The 15,703-nt window shown below is 39.5% G+C and overlaps 1 protein-coding gene across 3 annotated transcripts in view; it reads right to left on the bottom strand.

Annotated features, from left to right (window-relative positions):
* PNPLA8 (patatin like phospholipase domain containing 8) overlaps nucleotides 1-14,809 on the bottom strand; it is a 47,380-nt gene extending 32,571 nt beyond the window's left edge. For 2 of the 3 annotated variants that reach the window (XM_038562683.1, XM_038562685.1), the window contains exons 1-3: nucleotides 14,668-14,809; nucleotides 6,729-7,880; nucleotides 6,425-6,574 (exon numbers count right to left, since the gene is read on the bottom strand). In XM_038562683.1, the coding sequence (XP_038418611.1) occupies nucleotides 6,425-6,574; nucleotides 6,729-7,790 (1,212 nt within the window). In that variant the 5' untranslated portion in view covers nucleotides 7,791-7,880; nucleotides 14,668-14,809. The remainder of the gene's footprint in view (nucleotides 1-6,424; nucleotides 6,575-6,728; nucleotides 7,881-14,667) is intronic. The other variant, XM_038562684.1, reaches the window with a different exon arrangement.
* Nucleotides 14,810-15,703: the final 894 nt, after the last annotated feature.

The following is a 15,703-nucleotide window of genomic DNA, read 5'->3' as shown; positions in this document are numbered from 1 at the left end:
TCCCCTCTGTGCTGGTGCTCTCTCTCACTCTTCAAGATAAATAAATCTTTTAAAAAAAGATTTACTGTATAATAATCAGAAAAAATATAATTTGCTTACACAAATTTGTAAATATTAACAAACATTATAACAAAAGGCTTTTACAACTTTATAAAATATTTTCTCTAAATCCTAAACATGAAACTGCTTCATAGTAGTACTGGGAATTAAACTTGTCATCAAAGGAAAAACATAAACCATCCTGTGTACATGGGATAGAAGGGTAGCTCTTACTGTAATATAAACCAATGTCAATAAATAAAACTAAGGTAGAAAGCAAGAGCTGATCATTTCAATAAATAATTCAAGTTCATTACAATAACTCATTTAAACAAAACTAGGACTTTGAGATTCTAAGTGTTCAACTTCATATCGTTGATCAGAAGCAAGTGCTTAAATCCTAGGGTTCTATACGGAGTTTACCAGAGATTCTCTAGGTTCTGTACTCAGAAGTATCTTACCCAGTCAGTACCCAAGGTTAAGGGAATACAGCTGAGTAGCAGCTACACATGTGCTATGTAACCTTTAGTAAATAAAAAAAAAAGAATTCCCAATGTATCATTCATTTTTTTTCTTTTTTATGATAAATCAAATCGGAAATACTATTGTTCTAAATTCTTTTTCAGTCGTTTTTTGGTCCTGGCTAATGTTGAGCTCTGGGGCCCCACGAGGAGAACCTGAACAATGGTAGAGCATGGGAATGTAAATTTCCATTTCTGGTTAGGACTGAACAGTCTCTTTCCACGAACAACTAGGAAAGTTTAATAGAAGACCAAAAAAGTGCCATCTGTTTAGCAGCATCAGAAGGCTGCTGAAGCAAAGAAGACAGGAGGGGCTAAAACGTGAAATGCAGGTAAGTGTTAAAAAGTGAGCTCGCAAAACTTTTCCATTTGCTGATTTGAGGAAGAAACAAAACACTGAAAACTGTGATGGTTCAAACAGCACCCAGAAATGGAGGACAGAGAAACCAGATGAGTTAAAAGGTAACTCAAATGGGTGCCTGGGAAGCTCTGTCAGTTAAATGTTCTCTCCTGGTTTTGGCTCAAGTGGTGAGCTCAGGGTCCTGGGATCCAGCCCTGCACTGGGCTCTGTGCTTAGCAGGGAGTCTGCTTGAAGATTCTCTCTCTCTCTGCCCTCTTCCCAATTGTGTTCTCTCTTTATAAATAAATCTTTAAAAAGAAAAAAAAAAGGGTAACTCAAAGAGAAAATACATTTACAAAAAACATATACTATATATTACTATTATATAGAGTATATGTCATATGTAGATTATTGTATATAATAACAGCATATTATTAAAAAAAACTTCTACCTATAATATATAAAGAAATTCTCCAAATCAGTAGAAAAGGCTGCTGAACCCAATTAAAAAATGTTTAAGAGCTGGAATAGGCACTTCACAAAGGAAATACACAAATGGCCAATAAACACTGGAAAAGGTGCTAACCTTTACTGTTACCAGAGAAATGCAAACTAAAGCCACAATTTAGTATCACTAAACATTCAACAAAATGGCTAAAGTAAAAAAGAAAGTGTTAGAAAGGAAGAACAACCAGAAGTATAAATTGGTAATAAACACTTTGTAAAACCATTTGGCAGTATCTTACTAAAGATGAAAACAGGTATACTTCATGACCAGGAATACTACTCTTGGTTATACACTCACTAAGGAATGAAGATCTGTGTTTTCTGAAAGATATCCCAGAAGCACTATTCCTAAATATTCCCAAACTGGCAACTATCCAAATGTCCCATCAGTAGTAAAATGGATGAATACATTGCCCTATATTCATACCACAGAATACACAATGAGTATGTTTCATAACCATACCCAACAAAGGTTCTCACAACGCCAAGTGAAAAAAAACATACATAAAAGAGCACAAGCTGTATCATTCCATTTGTTTCTTTTTTAAGAGATTTGACAAAGAGCAAAAGCAGGGGGGAAGGCAGAGAGAGAGGGAGAAGCAGACTCCCCACTGAGCAGGGAGCCCAATCGAGGGCTCAATCCCAGGACTCTGAGATCATGACTGGAGCCCAAGGCAGACAGACACTTAACCGACTGAGGCACTCTCCATTTGTACAATATTCAGAAAAAGGAACAATCTATCCTGCTAAAAATCAGGAAAATTGGTCAATCTTTTTGGAGATAGTGATTCGAAGGGACATAAAAGGGGCTTTTTGGGTGTGCAGCTACTATCATTCTGTTTCTTATACTGGGTGGAGGTTATGTAGTTATTTTCAATTTTGAAAATTCATAGAGCTGTATGCTAGCATATCCTTTTCTGCCCATGATACTTTTATAAAGAGTTAAAAAAAAAAAAATCACATGAATGAGCTTGGAGCCTCTACCACTCAAAGTTGAGACGAATTTAGCATTCAATAAAAGAAGGGGGAGAAAAAAATTTACTGAAACACAATTTATGAAAAACTAGGAGTTCATACTCATAGTTAAAAAAAAGGCCAAAAAAATTCATGACACCAATGAAGCAGCTTTTAAGGCATCTCTTTCCTGTGAAAATTGGTGACTAAGTAAAGGAAATTAATCATTTCTCTTGCTTATCCTGTAAAATTGGTCTTGGAGAACTACAAAATAGTTTTAGCTGATAAAGAAAAGCTCTACTTTTACTGAAGAATGTCAATTACAATGCTTAAATGACAGAATTAGAAATTTATCATTCTACAACCCTAATGAAATGACTAGTTCTGGGAACTAGTTCTGGGAACAATCAGGTTAATGGGTGATGGGATTATGGTCCTATCCTAAACATCCAATGAGAGGATCACACTGTCCTCTCCCTAATCCTGTGGTCAACATTAGCATTACTAATCATTTTTCAACCAATTATTCGAGTTCTGATATGATGCAAGATGAAGCACATGACATCATATACAATATTCTCTAACACACGTTTAACTCAACCAAGTCTTTATGTTTATATTCCAGTGTTCAGCAATAAAAGAGAATGAGGACTACATTAAATAATACCAATGAGAAAGAAGCCAGGTAAACTCAGAAAGTGAGCCATTCTGTAAGATAACCATCCTGGTCTCTTAGTTTTGAAGACGTGGGTAAGAAAGAACAGGACTGTAAGTGACTTAGGGGGAAAAACCAGATAACATGTATGGTCTAGACTACACCCTCATTTGGATCCAATCAATTATATAAACAACATTTTATATACTGAAAATTTACTGATGAAATGAAAATTTATTGATACACGAGAGGTATACATTACAAACTGCAAAACCAAAAAACAGATGACAAAATAGCAGTACATACAGAATGACTTTATTTTGGCATATCATATATATATGTGTAGAAAACTTTCTAGAGAAATATTGTAGTAGACATAACTAATGTTCACCAATATCCAGTATGCTCCTCCTTCCAGGCATATGAAGGCAGTCATCTCAGGCCCATGCAATTGGGCAAGATAGTAAGTTATGAGCAGAAAAAACCCGTGGCACTTTCTGCTGAAATACTCTTTTCCTGCTACAGTAATCACAGAGGCCTCGTATGGAAACATAAGAGAACAAGATCAAAGTAGCCACCACACAGAGGTTCATTGTCCTGGAGAGTCACCTAAACTCCCGGGTGACTTTGTACAAGGGACTAATAAGCTTCTGTTAAGCCACCTAGGTTTTGATATATTAGAGTTTAAGTTGGCTTAATCTAACCAATACAAATAGACACTAATACATTTACACAATGGTAATCTCTCGTAGCAGAAATGTTATTCGTATTTTATTCTTGTTTCCTTTTTTCTAATTTTTTTTTTACAAAGCTTATGGTACTTTTTTGAAAAAAAAAAATAAATAAAAGGCTACTTTTTTTTATTAAAATTGTGAAAGGAGGGGATCCCTGGGTGGCTCAGTGGTTTGGCGCCTGCCTTTGGCCCAGGGCTTAATCCTGGAGTCCCAGGATCGAGTCCCACGTTGGGCTCCCTGTGTGGAGCCTGCTTCTCCCTCTGCCTGTGTCTCTGACTCTCTCTCTCTCTCTCTCTGTGTCTCTCATGAATAAATAAATAGAATCTTTTAAAAATAAATAAATAAATAAAATTGTGAAAGGAGACTACCTTCACCAACATGAAAAAATCATCAAAGACAGTTTCCTAGATGTGGCTGCCAAAACTGCAGCACACCAAATACATATACACAAGAGATTAGTTTATCGAAGACAATTCCCTCAATTTGGCCATCATAAATATAATACACAAAAGTGAAAATATTAATATGTTTTAGAACAAACAATTCTAGCAATTTTCAAAAGCTCAATTTTTTTGAGCTTTTTTTTTTTGCAATTTTTTTCTAATAATGAAAAAGTTCTTTTTTTTTTTTTTTGCAATTTTTTTCTAATAATGAAAAAGTTCACTGGGAAAATTCACCTTGAGAGTGTACATGTTAATATGTCTTAATTTATAAGATTCATTGTTTTTGAGATGCTTCTTATTTAGGGAAATAAGAACTTTTTACAGACTATCCAGACTTTCATTCATAGTTGATCTGAATATAATACATTCCAAAACACATGACTCCTTGGTATTTGAAGGGTCCTTAGATGTAGGATCAGTAATGCAAGAGCCCTCAAAGTTTCTATTAGCATGACTATTCATAACAGACTAAAACTGAAAAATACCCAGCAATTCATCAGTAATACAATAAATAAATAAACGGATACATTCACACTATGGAATATGAAAGCAACAAAAAAAAAATGTTCTAAACTACCCACAACAATGAGAATGATTACCACTGACATGAATTTAAAAAACCCAATCACAGTAATTTATGAAATGTACAAAAACAAGTGAAATTATAATCTAATCTAAACTAATTCTGGGAGATAGTAACTGAAGGGAGCACAAGGGAATCTTCTGAAAGTGCTGGTAAATTCTGTTTTCATCTGGGCGCCAGTTAAACGACCACGTTTTATTTGTGAAAAATTCAGCAAACTTGATTCCAATAACTGCATATGTATTATACTTCAAAAAACCACTTTTTAAAAAGGTCTTTAGAGTATGCATATTTTAGATCTCTGCTTTCAGTATATGCCTGCAATGTTAAATGGACTTAAAAGCATATCTACCTTTGGAAAATTGTCTGGTAGGTAAGAAATTAAGTATCCATGAAAGATAATCCCCAACTTAATGAACATGAAATTCTAAAGTTTAGCTTTATAATGTATAAATTATATAATATGAAACTACAGAAAGCTACCTTATTTAAAGACTTAGAGAACTCTTCAGCAAGATGGTTGTCAAAAAATGGAATATGGAACTAAGTTGACTTAAAATTTTCTTTTTTTTTTTTTTGAAGGGAGAAGTAGGCTCCATGTGGTGAGCTCAATGCGGGACTCCATCCAGGGACTCATGGGACTCTGGGATCATGCCCAGGAGCCTAAGGCAATCGCTCAACCACTAAGCCACCTAAGCGTCCCTAACTTAAAATTTTCTGAATGGCAAGTTAAAAATAAGCATTAAAAGATCTCTAATCAAATGTTAACATTATCTGTTCATTACATATTTATAAATTGTTCATTAAATATTACAAATAATCTTACTAACTAGCAGTGCAGAAGAGACTCACCCACATCATTCATACTTTATAGTAGTTCTCTGAAAAGTCTGTTTAAATGGATTTAAATTACCTTCAGTATTTTATGTTTGAAAAATCTGAGACCAAGAAAAACTGTTTTATTAATATAATTACCAATCTAATTATCCCTAAGATCATTAAAATGTGACTCGCATGGGGGCCCCTGGGTGGCTCAGTGGTTGGGCGTCTGCCCTTGGCTCAGGGCGTGATCCCGCAATCCTGGGATGAGTCGGGTTGAGTCCCACATCGGGCTCCCTACATGGAGCCTGCTTCTCCCTCTGCCTCTGACTCTCTCTGTGTCTCTCATAAATGAATAAATAAAATCTTTAATAAATAAATAAATAAATAAATAAATAAATAAATAAATAAAATGGGACTTGCAAATACAAAAAGATCATGAAATAAAAATTAGCAATGGTTTTACTTATAAATTACATCTCTTGTCTTAAAGGAGTAGTTACATGGTATAAACACATTTAAGAAAAATTTGGCAACTATCAGCCAATTCAATGAGCCCACAGAGATTTATCTTTTATTCTAAAATGTTTAATCTCTAAGTACAGATAGTAGCACCAAAAGCATAAATTTATCATCATAGAATACGAGTATTTAGGATAATATATATCACAGAATGTGTCAATTACTGAATCTATAAACATCATGTGTATGATAAAAACCACAAAAATATTTTAATTAAAAAAAACAAAAGGTATTGCCTTCTCCATTTTAGAAAGTATATTGGTATTTTTATTCCAAGATGAAACCAGATTAAATAAATTAGAATTACCTTGACAGCCACTCCTTTTCCTTCTGGAAATTCTAGAAGATGAAAAGTCAGTTCTTCAACCCTGTTAATGCAGAGCTTTGGGTCAGTTGTTCTTCTCAATGCTTGAACTAACGCCCGGGTTCTATTATCAATACTCACTCTTGCAATAATCTACAAAGACATATTAAAACATACATGATTAGAATACAAAACTGCTCTAGTAATACCAACAAATGATTAAAGTTTCTTAGGTTCCCATACAGAAATGAAGCTTATGCATTTGACAAAAATGTAAAACTTCAAGTCACAGTGATGAAAAACTTGCCTTTTCTCGCTGAAGAGATAACCGCTTTTTCTCCTCCACATTCTTGTCTTTGCTGACAGGTTGCTCAGCTTTAATAACCTCTTCCTGTTCTTCTGGCTGACTCTTTGAATCATACTTTAATTTGGGGACAAGTCCACCAATATAACCACCTACTAAAGCTTGGACACCTTCAGTAGGACGAGAAAGAAAGTTAGCAATACTTTGTTTAGTAGAAACTGGAAGAGCCTCTGGTGTCCCACTGGTACTTGCAGGCTTGTCCACAGAATATACAGAAGATTCTGAATCTAGCTTATCAATCAGGATGCCAGGATCTGGAGAGCTTGCTTTCTCTTCTTCAACCTTTTTATCTTCAAGTTCTGATTTTTCCTGGAAATGTTTATTTTCCTTTTTTTTAGACATTCTTGCCTCACGTTTGAAGTATGAGTTAATATGATTTGATAAAAAATAGAATGACTCTCCGAATCTTGTGGTTATACTACTTGTGTAACGAAAAAGGCTTTGTTTACCTATATCTTCATCTTTACCTAGAATATAACTTTGCTTCCCTGAAAAAGAATTATTTTCCACTGATTTGTCACTGTATTTTTTCAGAGATTTGATGGCTTGTTTAATACTCTTTTGTTTTAACCAGCCACTATCTGATACTTTTCTTAATATTCGAGAACTTGGCTTAAATTGAGCTAAACGTGAGATCATTTCATTCTGCGTACCAAAAACAGCCTTTGAAACAGAGTTCAAAGTACTTTTAATACGGGACATACGAATGCTCACTTTTGTAAGTCCCTTGGGAGTAGAAGTGCTAAGTTTCAAAATTCCAATATGTAAACCATGGGTGCTTGGAGAGTGACAGTGATTGCTGCAAGAATGGGCTTCACTTTTAGTCAATTTACATCTTGTTTTGCTTCCATGAAAACCTCTTTGTAGACTGAGGTGGCTTATCCTCCAGTAATGTTTAGGTGAGCACAAGAAATGCAGCTGCTTGCTTCTCTGCTTCCCACAAAGACTTCTTGCATTACTAAGGAGGTAAATATAATATATATCTATAGTCAAATTAATAGACATAACTTAAAAATCATTTATTTTCTATATGTTATGATTTTCACTTCATTCCTGAATGCTTCATTTAAGAAATGCCATAATTCATGGTCTTACCTGAAACGGCAAGAAAAAAATAATTAGGATTTAAAGTAAAACTGAAGCTGGGTATAAGATAAAATACATTTCTACTTGAACTAAACTCAGCATCTTGTCTCAAAAGGAGACAGAATAATGTGTTTCCATTAGGGATAATGCATTTGGCTTTTAAGCTCACAGAAAACCATTCATTTTTTAGTACAGAATTCAGTGAATAATTAGTAGGATGTTTTATGAGAACTAATTTACAGAAGCTACCCAACAGATAAATTTTCATACAACACATAATTGAATATATAATTTAGATACTAAGCTATTTTTCTTCCTTATTGTTAAAGTCTGGATAGTTTATGTGACGCTGGACTTGGAGTTTTCTGAAAGAGTCAAGTTTCAAACTACCTTGTTCACTGTAAACCATTTATAGAATATTTTGTCTATGGCCGACTTGGCGCTAGATGCTGACACCACAAACAGGAGATGAAGGAACTTTCAGTCTTGAGCTACAGATAGCCATGTAAAAAACGTTTCACTACCTAGTTGTGTTTATTAAATCAAAGAAGTCTGACTACACACTAAGAAGCTATGTGCCACATCTACCAGACAAGGGGTCATAATCACAATATAAAAAGAATGCAAATAAGAAAGAAAAGATTGGGATCCCTGGGTGACTCAGTGGTTTAGTGCCTGCCTTCGGCCCAGGGTGCATGATCCTGGGGTCCCGGGATCAAGTCCCGTGTTGGGCCCCTTGCGTGGAGCCTACTTCTCCCTCTGCCTGTGTCTCTGCCTCTCTCTTTCTCTCTCTTTGTCTCTCTTTCTGTGTGTGTGTCTCTCATGAATAAATAAATAAAATCTTTAAAAAAAAAAAAGTAAAGATTAATCTAAAAGAAAAATAGGCAAAGGACAAAAACAGGCCAGTCACATTAGAATAAATACAAACAGTAAAATTATAAAAACATCCTTCACCACAAAGAAAAATACCAATTAAAAGATATTTTGTTCTTTCAATAGGTAAAAATATAAATGACTGATAATATCCAGTATTGATAACGGGCTGGAGAAATGGGACACACAGAGTTATTTGACAGTATCTAATGAAATCTTAAATACTATCAAATATATATATATATTTTTAAAGATTTTATTTATTCATGAGAGACAGAGAGACAGAGAGAGAGGCAGAAACATAGGCAGAGAGAGAAGCAGGCTCCATGCAGGAAGTCCGATGTGGGACTTCATCTGGGGACTCCGGGATCATGCCCTGAGCCAAAGGCAGATGCTCAACCACTGAGCCATCCAGGGGTCCCTCTATCATCTATTTCTTGATCAGTAATTTCACTAACACTCTATTAAGGATCCTAGAGAAATACTTGTATAAGAGTGCAAAAGTATATATACACATTCCCTAATGCACTGCTTGAAATAAATAATAAAACAATGAAAAACAATTTTAAGTCTTCTAGCAAGGGATGGCTCAATAAATTATTAATAATAACCCAACAGAATGGGTTACCATATAACATTATGTAGCAGTTAAAGGAAACCAGATGATCTACATATCCTTCATGTACACTACAAAGAAAAAGACTTCCTGCACTATACCATGTGGAGATACAAAGAGGTAAATAAGATGTTAGGTAATGAAAAAAAGCAAACCAACACGTGCAATTTAAATGTGCATGCGTGCACCCACACAGATTCTGAAAGGATAAGCAGTAGTCTTTTTTATTCTCATGAACCCAGGAGTGGAATCAAAAGAGAACAAGGAGAGAGGCTTTTCCATTTTCCTTTTGTACTACAGTCTATTTTTTTTTACAATGAGCAGGTATTACTTTTGTAATTAGAAAAAAGCAGAAGAGGGATCCCTGGGTGGCGCAGCGGTTTGGTGCCTGCCTTTGGCCCAGGGTGCAATCCTGGAGACCCGGGATCGAATCCCACGTCGGGCTCCCAGTGCATGGAGCCTGCTTCTCCCTCTGCCTATGTCTCTGCCTCTCTCTCTCTCTCTCTGTGTGACTATCATAAATAAATAAAATTTTTTAAAAAATTAAAAAAAAAAAAGAAAACAGCAGAAGAGAAGAAAAAGCAGTTTAGAACACTTTAACAGAAGGTGCCATGTAAATGGTCAAAGTAGATATCCAGGTAAGTCCCTCCCACCCCCCAAAAAAGACTAAAAACTGGACAAAGTTAAAAAGGAATTCATCAAGTGGAAAGTTGGGAAAAGGAGAGAATTTTAGAGAATGTGAAAAAGTTAAAAAGACAAAAAAGCATATAAGAAAGCATACGCCATATGAGCAAAAATGGCAAGAAGTTTCACCTAGAGAGAGTAATGAGAATAATGACGGAGAGGTAGAAGACGATATGGCAAAGACGATTTTGGACCAGATTATGAAGGCTCTTACAAATCTTGCCAAGGATATTAAAGATCAAACTGTCCGTAAAGTATTTAAGTAAAGGAATGACACGAGGAAGAGGATTCTAGCAGATCTCTGACAGAATGGAACAGACAAGGCTGAGAAAGATAGAAACCCAGAACCTACCCTCTGACTGTTCAGATTACAGTCTGAACGAAAATCTTTCCAATCACATGTCAACGTCTTATTTCAAAATACCCAATTTTACAGAGGCAGACAGGAAAGAAACCTACCTCTCTGCTTTCCTGGCTCTTCTGAATTCCTCAGGACTTACAATCAAAGAATAAGCTGAATTAACATAAAAGTCTCACAATCAACAACACAGAAATACTTGACAAAATACAATTATAAAGTACCTATGAGTCAAAAGCCATGCTCAAAACCAATAATGGACTCCTACAACTCAACAAAAAAATCAAATAACCCAATTAAAAAAATGCCCAAAGAACCAGAATAGATATTTCTCTTAAGAGGATATACAAATGGCCAGCAAGCATATGAAAAGATGCTCAGCATCACTGATTCGTGAGAGAAATGCAAATCAAAATCAAATGAGAGATCACTTCAGACTCATTAGCATGGCTATGATTACAAACAGAAAAGAACAGGGGTTGGCAGAAATGTGGAGAAGTTAGAACCCTTGAGCACTGTTGGTGGGGCTATAAAATGTAGCAGCTGCTAAGGAAAATAGTACTGTGATTCCTCAAAATATTAAAAATAGAAGTACCAGATGATCCAGCAACCCTACTTCTGGGTATACATCCAAAGGAACTGAAAGCAGCATCTCAAAGAGGTACTTGCACATCTGTGTTCATAACAGCAGAGGTGGGAACAGCTCCAATGCCCATGGAGAGATAAAGAGATAAAATTTGGTATTTACATACAATAGAATATTATTCAGCCTTTATAAGGATGGCAATCCTGTCACATGTTACAACAGGGATGAACTGTAAGGACATTATTTTAAGTAAAATAAGCCAGTCACAAAAGGACAACTACTATATGATTCCACTAACACCAAGTATCTAGAAGATTCAAAGTCGCAGCTATAGAAAGCAGAGTGGGGGTTACTAGAGATGGGGAGAATGGGGCAAAAGGACAGAGTTTCAGTTTGCCAGATGAAAAAGTACCGGAGATTGGTTCTACAACACTGAGAGTGCCACTGAACCACATACTTAAACAGAGTTAAAATGGCAAATTTCATAATACATGTTTTTATTACAATGAAACAAATCTCAACAGTGGTAAATCCATAATTGAAAAATCGCAAGTCTGGATTTTCTTCAGTCACAATGCAGTGAAGGGTGCAAAGACCCTAAGCAAATGAAAACTAGTCAGGGCTGGTGAACCCCAAGGGGCCTCAGCAGAACGAACTAAAAGTACCATGAAAGGAGGTGCCTACGTAGCTCAGTCCATTGAGCTTCTGACTCTTGGTTTCAGCTCAGGTGGTGATCTCAGGGGTCCTGGGACTGAGCCCCCTCCCCTCCTCCAAACTGAGCTGGGAGTTGGCTTGAGGTTCTCCATCCCCCTCTCTCTACCCACCCCCCTCGCTCTCATGCACTCTCTCTCTCTCAAATATCTCAAATAAATCTTTAAACAAAACTACCGCAGTAGAACATTTCCAAAACTCAGGGCAAATGGGCTATTTTACTTGACATGATCAAGAGAAGAATGGAGTTGACATTTTACTAAAGACCTGAACTGAGTAAAGCAAATTATTAAAATCTGGGGAAAAAAGCATTCAAGGCAAAGGAAAAAGCATCCAAGGCTTTGGAGACACCAGTGAGCTCTGTCTCCTCAAGACTAATAAGGACAACCAGGTTTGGTTGACAGTAAGTAACAAACAGGAGAAATGGTGGAAAAATGGGTCCAGAGTCAAGCAGAAGACAGCTATACAAGCCTAGATTATAAGGGGTCTGCATTGCTTCTTTCCAATGACATAACTCACATGACCAATTATGAATATACCTAACACCAAGGCACTGAAATACAGTATATAAAGAAAAAAAGGAACAATTACAAGAAGACTAGACAATTTCATGATGTTTTAATACACCTCTCTTAGAAATTACAATTATCAAGCAAAAATTAATAAACAGAACTGTCAGTAAAATCAACAAGCTTAATTTAACTGCTCCCAAATCACAACACTAGTAAATGCAGATAAAAGTTTTGACAGTAAATTCAGCTGGAACAAAAGTTAGACTGAAAAAAAGTAAGAGAAAAATGCCAGCTGGGAGGTGCCATCACCTACTGGGAAAAGAGCTGGGAAGACTCGAGTACCTATTTACAGGGTAGTATAAATACAGTGGGAAGAATAAATACAATCAAGGCTTAGATCAACCTCTAGGGAATGCAACTGTGCTTTAACTGGAGGAAATAAAGGAATTGCTGGCTGGAGGCTCAGCTAAGGACAGAATGAATCTACAGGGGACTTCCCTTGGTTACTGCAAAAATGCAGCCATAAGGGGACAAGGGTTTGAATTAAGGTAATGGTACTGTACTGTACTGTACTGAAGAAAGGGTTACTTTGAGCCACACTTTCAAAGTGGGGAAACAATAAAACACAGGAGTTGGTAACAGGAAAGAATGAGATAAGGAGAAGTAAAGACAACAGGGAGAATAAATAATAAAATCTCTTGGATGAAGTAACATGGGACATTCAAGTGGAGATGTACTGAAGGACCACAGCCTGTGGTTTTTGTCTGGAGTTACCAGCACAGTGGCAGCTAAAAACCTAAGACTGGATTTACAAACAAAACAAAACAAAACAAAACAAAAACAAAACCTTTGGGGCACCCCGGGGGGCTCAGTGGTTTAGCGCCATCTTCAGTCCAGGGCCTGATCCTGGAGACCCACGTTGAGTCACACGTCAAGCTCCCTGCATGGAGCCTGCTTCTGCCTCTGCCTGTGCCTCTGCCTGTCTCTGCCTCTCTCTGTCTCTCTCTCATGAATAAATAAAATCTTAAAAAAAAAAAAAAAGAATCCTTTATAGTAATAATTCTTGAAATTTGGGGATATCACAGCTCCTCTTCCTTGAAAAATGGTTATTTGCATATATACACGGTATTTTCCATCAACTTTCAGAATACTTAAAACCTAATAAAATATTCTTTGGATTAGAAATTTTAAAACTGGTTTCTTTAGAAAGAAGAACAAGGATAGAACCTTGACTGATGTCCAGGATTAGGAAGAGGAAGTCTTCCCAGGAAACAAAAAAAGCACAGGTTAAAGGGTAAAAATCAAGGTAACGAAAACCAACACAACAGCAAGTTCTAAGAAGAAGTGGATAACAAACAAAGTAAAACCTGTAATAAGGGAAAGAAAGATGAGAACCAAGACACGGAATGGCAGGAAGGTGTCCGGGGCTGAGCTCTAAGTGACCTTTTCACAAATATGTGTTCGACGAGTGAGGCAATATGTACCCTTCAGCACAATGCCTTTGTCATTACTGAGCAAAAGAACAGCTCGGTACAGGCTGTACTTTCATCGACTTTGTAAGGGATGCAAATAAATACAGAAACCAGTCAACTGAGCTTTTTCCCTCGACTTCACTATAAACATGTTCTCCGAGATTTATTTACTTAAAGATTGTATTTATTTATTCGAGAGAGAGAGAGAGAGAGAGAGAGGCAGAGACACAGGCAGAAGGAGTCCACGCACGGAGCCCGACGTGGGACTCGATCCCGAGACCCGGGTCACGACCTGGGGCGAAGGCAGGTGCTAAACCGCTAAGCCACCCGGGCATCCCAAATTAATGCATTTTAAAAATATATATATTTATTCATGAGAGACACACACCGGGGGGGGGGGGGAGACAGGGAGAGAGAGGGGGAGAGGGAGAGAGAGGGGGAGAGAGAGAGAGAGGGGCAGAAGGAGCGGCAGGCTCCGCGCAGGGAGCCCGACGCGGGGCTCGGTCCCGGGACCCGGGGTCACGCCCTGGGCCGAAGGCGGGCGCCTCGCCGCTGCGCCCCCGGGGGAGCCCCTCTCCCGGGATCTTCATACAGAACTAGAAAAGCAAGATCCACGTTGAGAAAAAGTTCGATCCGCAGGCACCACGACAGCAGAGCAACGTTTCTAACGGAGGCACGAGTCAACCGCGCGTCTCATCGGAATAACCGCCCGGGCCGGGAGCACACCCGGGGGCCAGGCGGGCTCCCTCCGCGGTCGGGCCAACAGGCTCCCGAACCGGGCGACCGCGAGATGCCCACGGTGCCGCCGCGTGAGCGCGCCCCGGGACCGCAGGACGCGCCTACCCCAGCCCCGCGGCGGCCGCACACGCTCGGGGCAACGAGGCCGGGCCTCCTCCGAGCCGCGCGCCCCCGACCGCCGGGACGAGGCCGCACGGGCCCCGGGACCTCGCGGCCCCCCGCCCCCCGCCCCCCGCCGCCACTCACCGGGATGCAGGCTGCGGCTACTGCGGCGGCAGCGGCGACGCGCCCCCCCGCGACCCCGACATCCGCCCGGCCCGGCCGCATCAGCTGAGCCGCCGACACAAACAGGAGAGCGGCGGCCGCGGCGCCACCCCCTCCGCTCGGGCCCGCCCCGCCCCGGCGGAAGTGACGCACGCGCGGGCCGCGTCTACCCGCCCCGCCCCGCCCCGCCCCGGGGCTGGGCCTCCCTGTCAGTCATCGCCTCCTGGCCGAGACGGGCGCCACAGAGCATGCGCGTGCGAGGGCCGGAGACGTGCGTGCGCGTGCGCGCTGAGTGCGCGGGCAGGGGGCGGGGCTGCACCGCCAGGTCCCCGGGCCGGGGGCTGTGAACGTGCGGTCCGGTCGGCCGCGCTGGGGACTGCGTTACAGCGCGGGGGCGGGGGGCGGGTGGGCCACGGTCCGGGGCTCCGACCCCCCTGCTGTCGCCATCCGCGGGCAGCGCCACACCGACGGGGAGCGCATCATCCGGGGAGGTCAGCCCGCGACACCGCCTCAGTCCCACGAGGGGTCCCACGCTGCACACCTGACATTCTCCGAATTCTGACACTGAGTGCGTCTGAGACGAGCAACCTACAGCCTTAGGGCAGATGCGTACATCTGTGAGCTAAGAATTCCTTTTACATGTTTCAGGGGTTAAAAATAAATAAATAAAAATATGCCTTGGAAAAACAGCAAAAACATGAAATTCAAATTTCAGCGTCCATAAATTTTTTTCATGATTTTTTTAAGTGTTTTAGAACACAGCCATGCCCCTTTATGTCAAGCAGCTTTCATGCATGTGGGTAGTTAGAACAGCTTCCTTGAATCTATCCCTTTTTTTTTAATACTTTTTTTTTTTTTTTTTTTTTTATGAGCGACAAGGAAAGAGGCAGAGATGTAGAGGGAGAAGCAGGATTTCCCACAGGGAGCCTGATGTGGTCTGGATCCCAGAACCCTGGGATCAGGACCTGAGCTGAAGGCAGATGCTCAACCACTGGGCTAACCTAGGTCCCCTCCTTGG

The sequence above is a fragment of the Canis lupus genome, chromosome 18 (genome assembly GCF_011100685.1).
Source record: "Canis lupus familiaris isolate Mischka breed German Shepherd chromosome 18, alternate assembly UU_Cfam_GSD_1.0, whole genome shotgun sequence".
In the NCBI taxonomy this organism is placed as follows: Eukaryota; Metazoa; Chordata; class Mammalia; order Carnivora; family Canidae; genus Canis; species Canis lupus.
The sequence above is the reverse complement of the archived record's forward strand: the minus strand, read 5'-3'. Positions and strand labels throughout refer to the sequence as shown.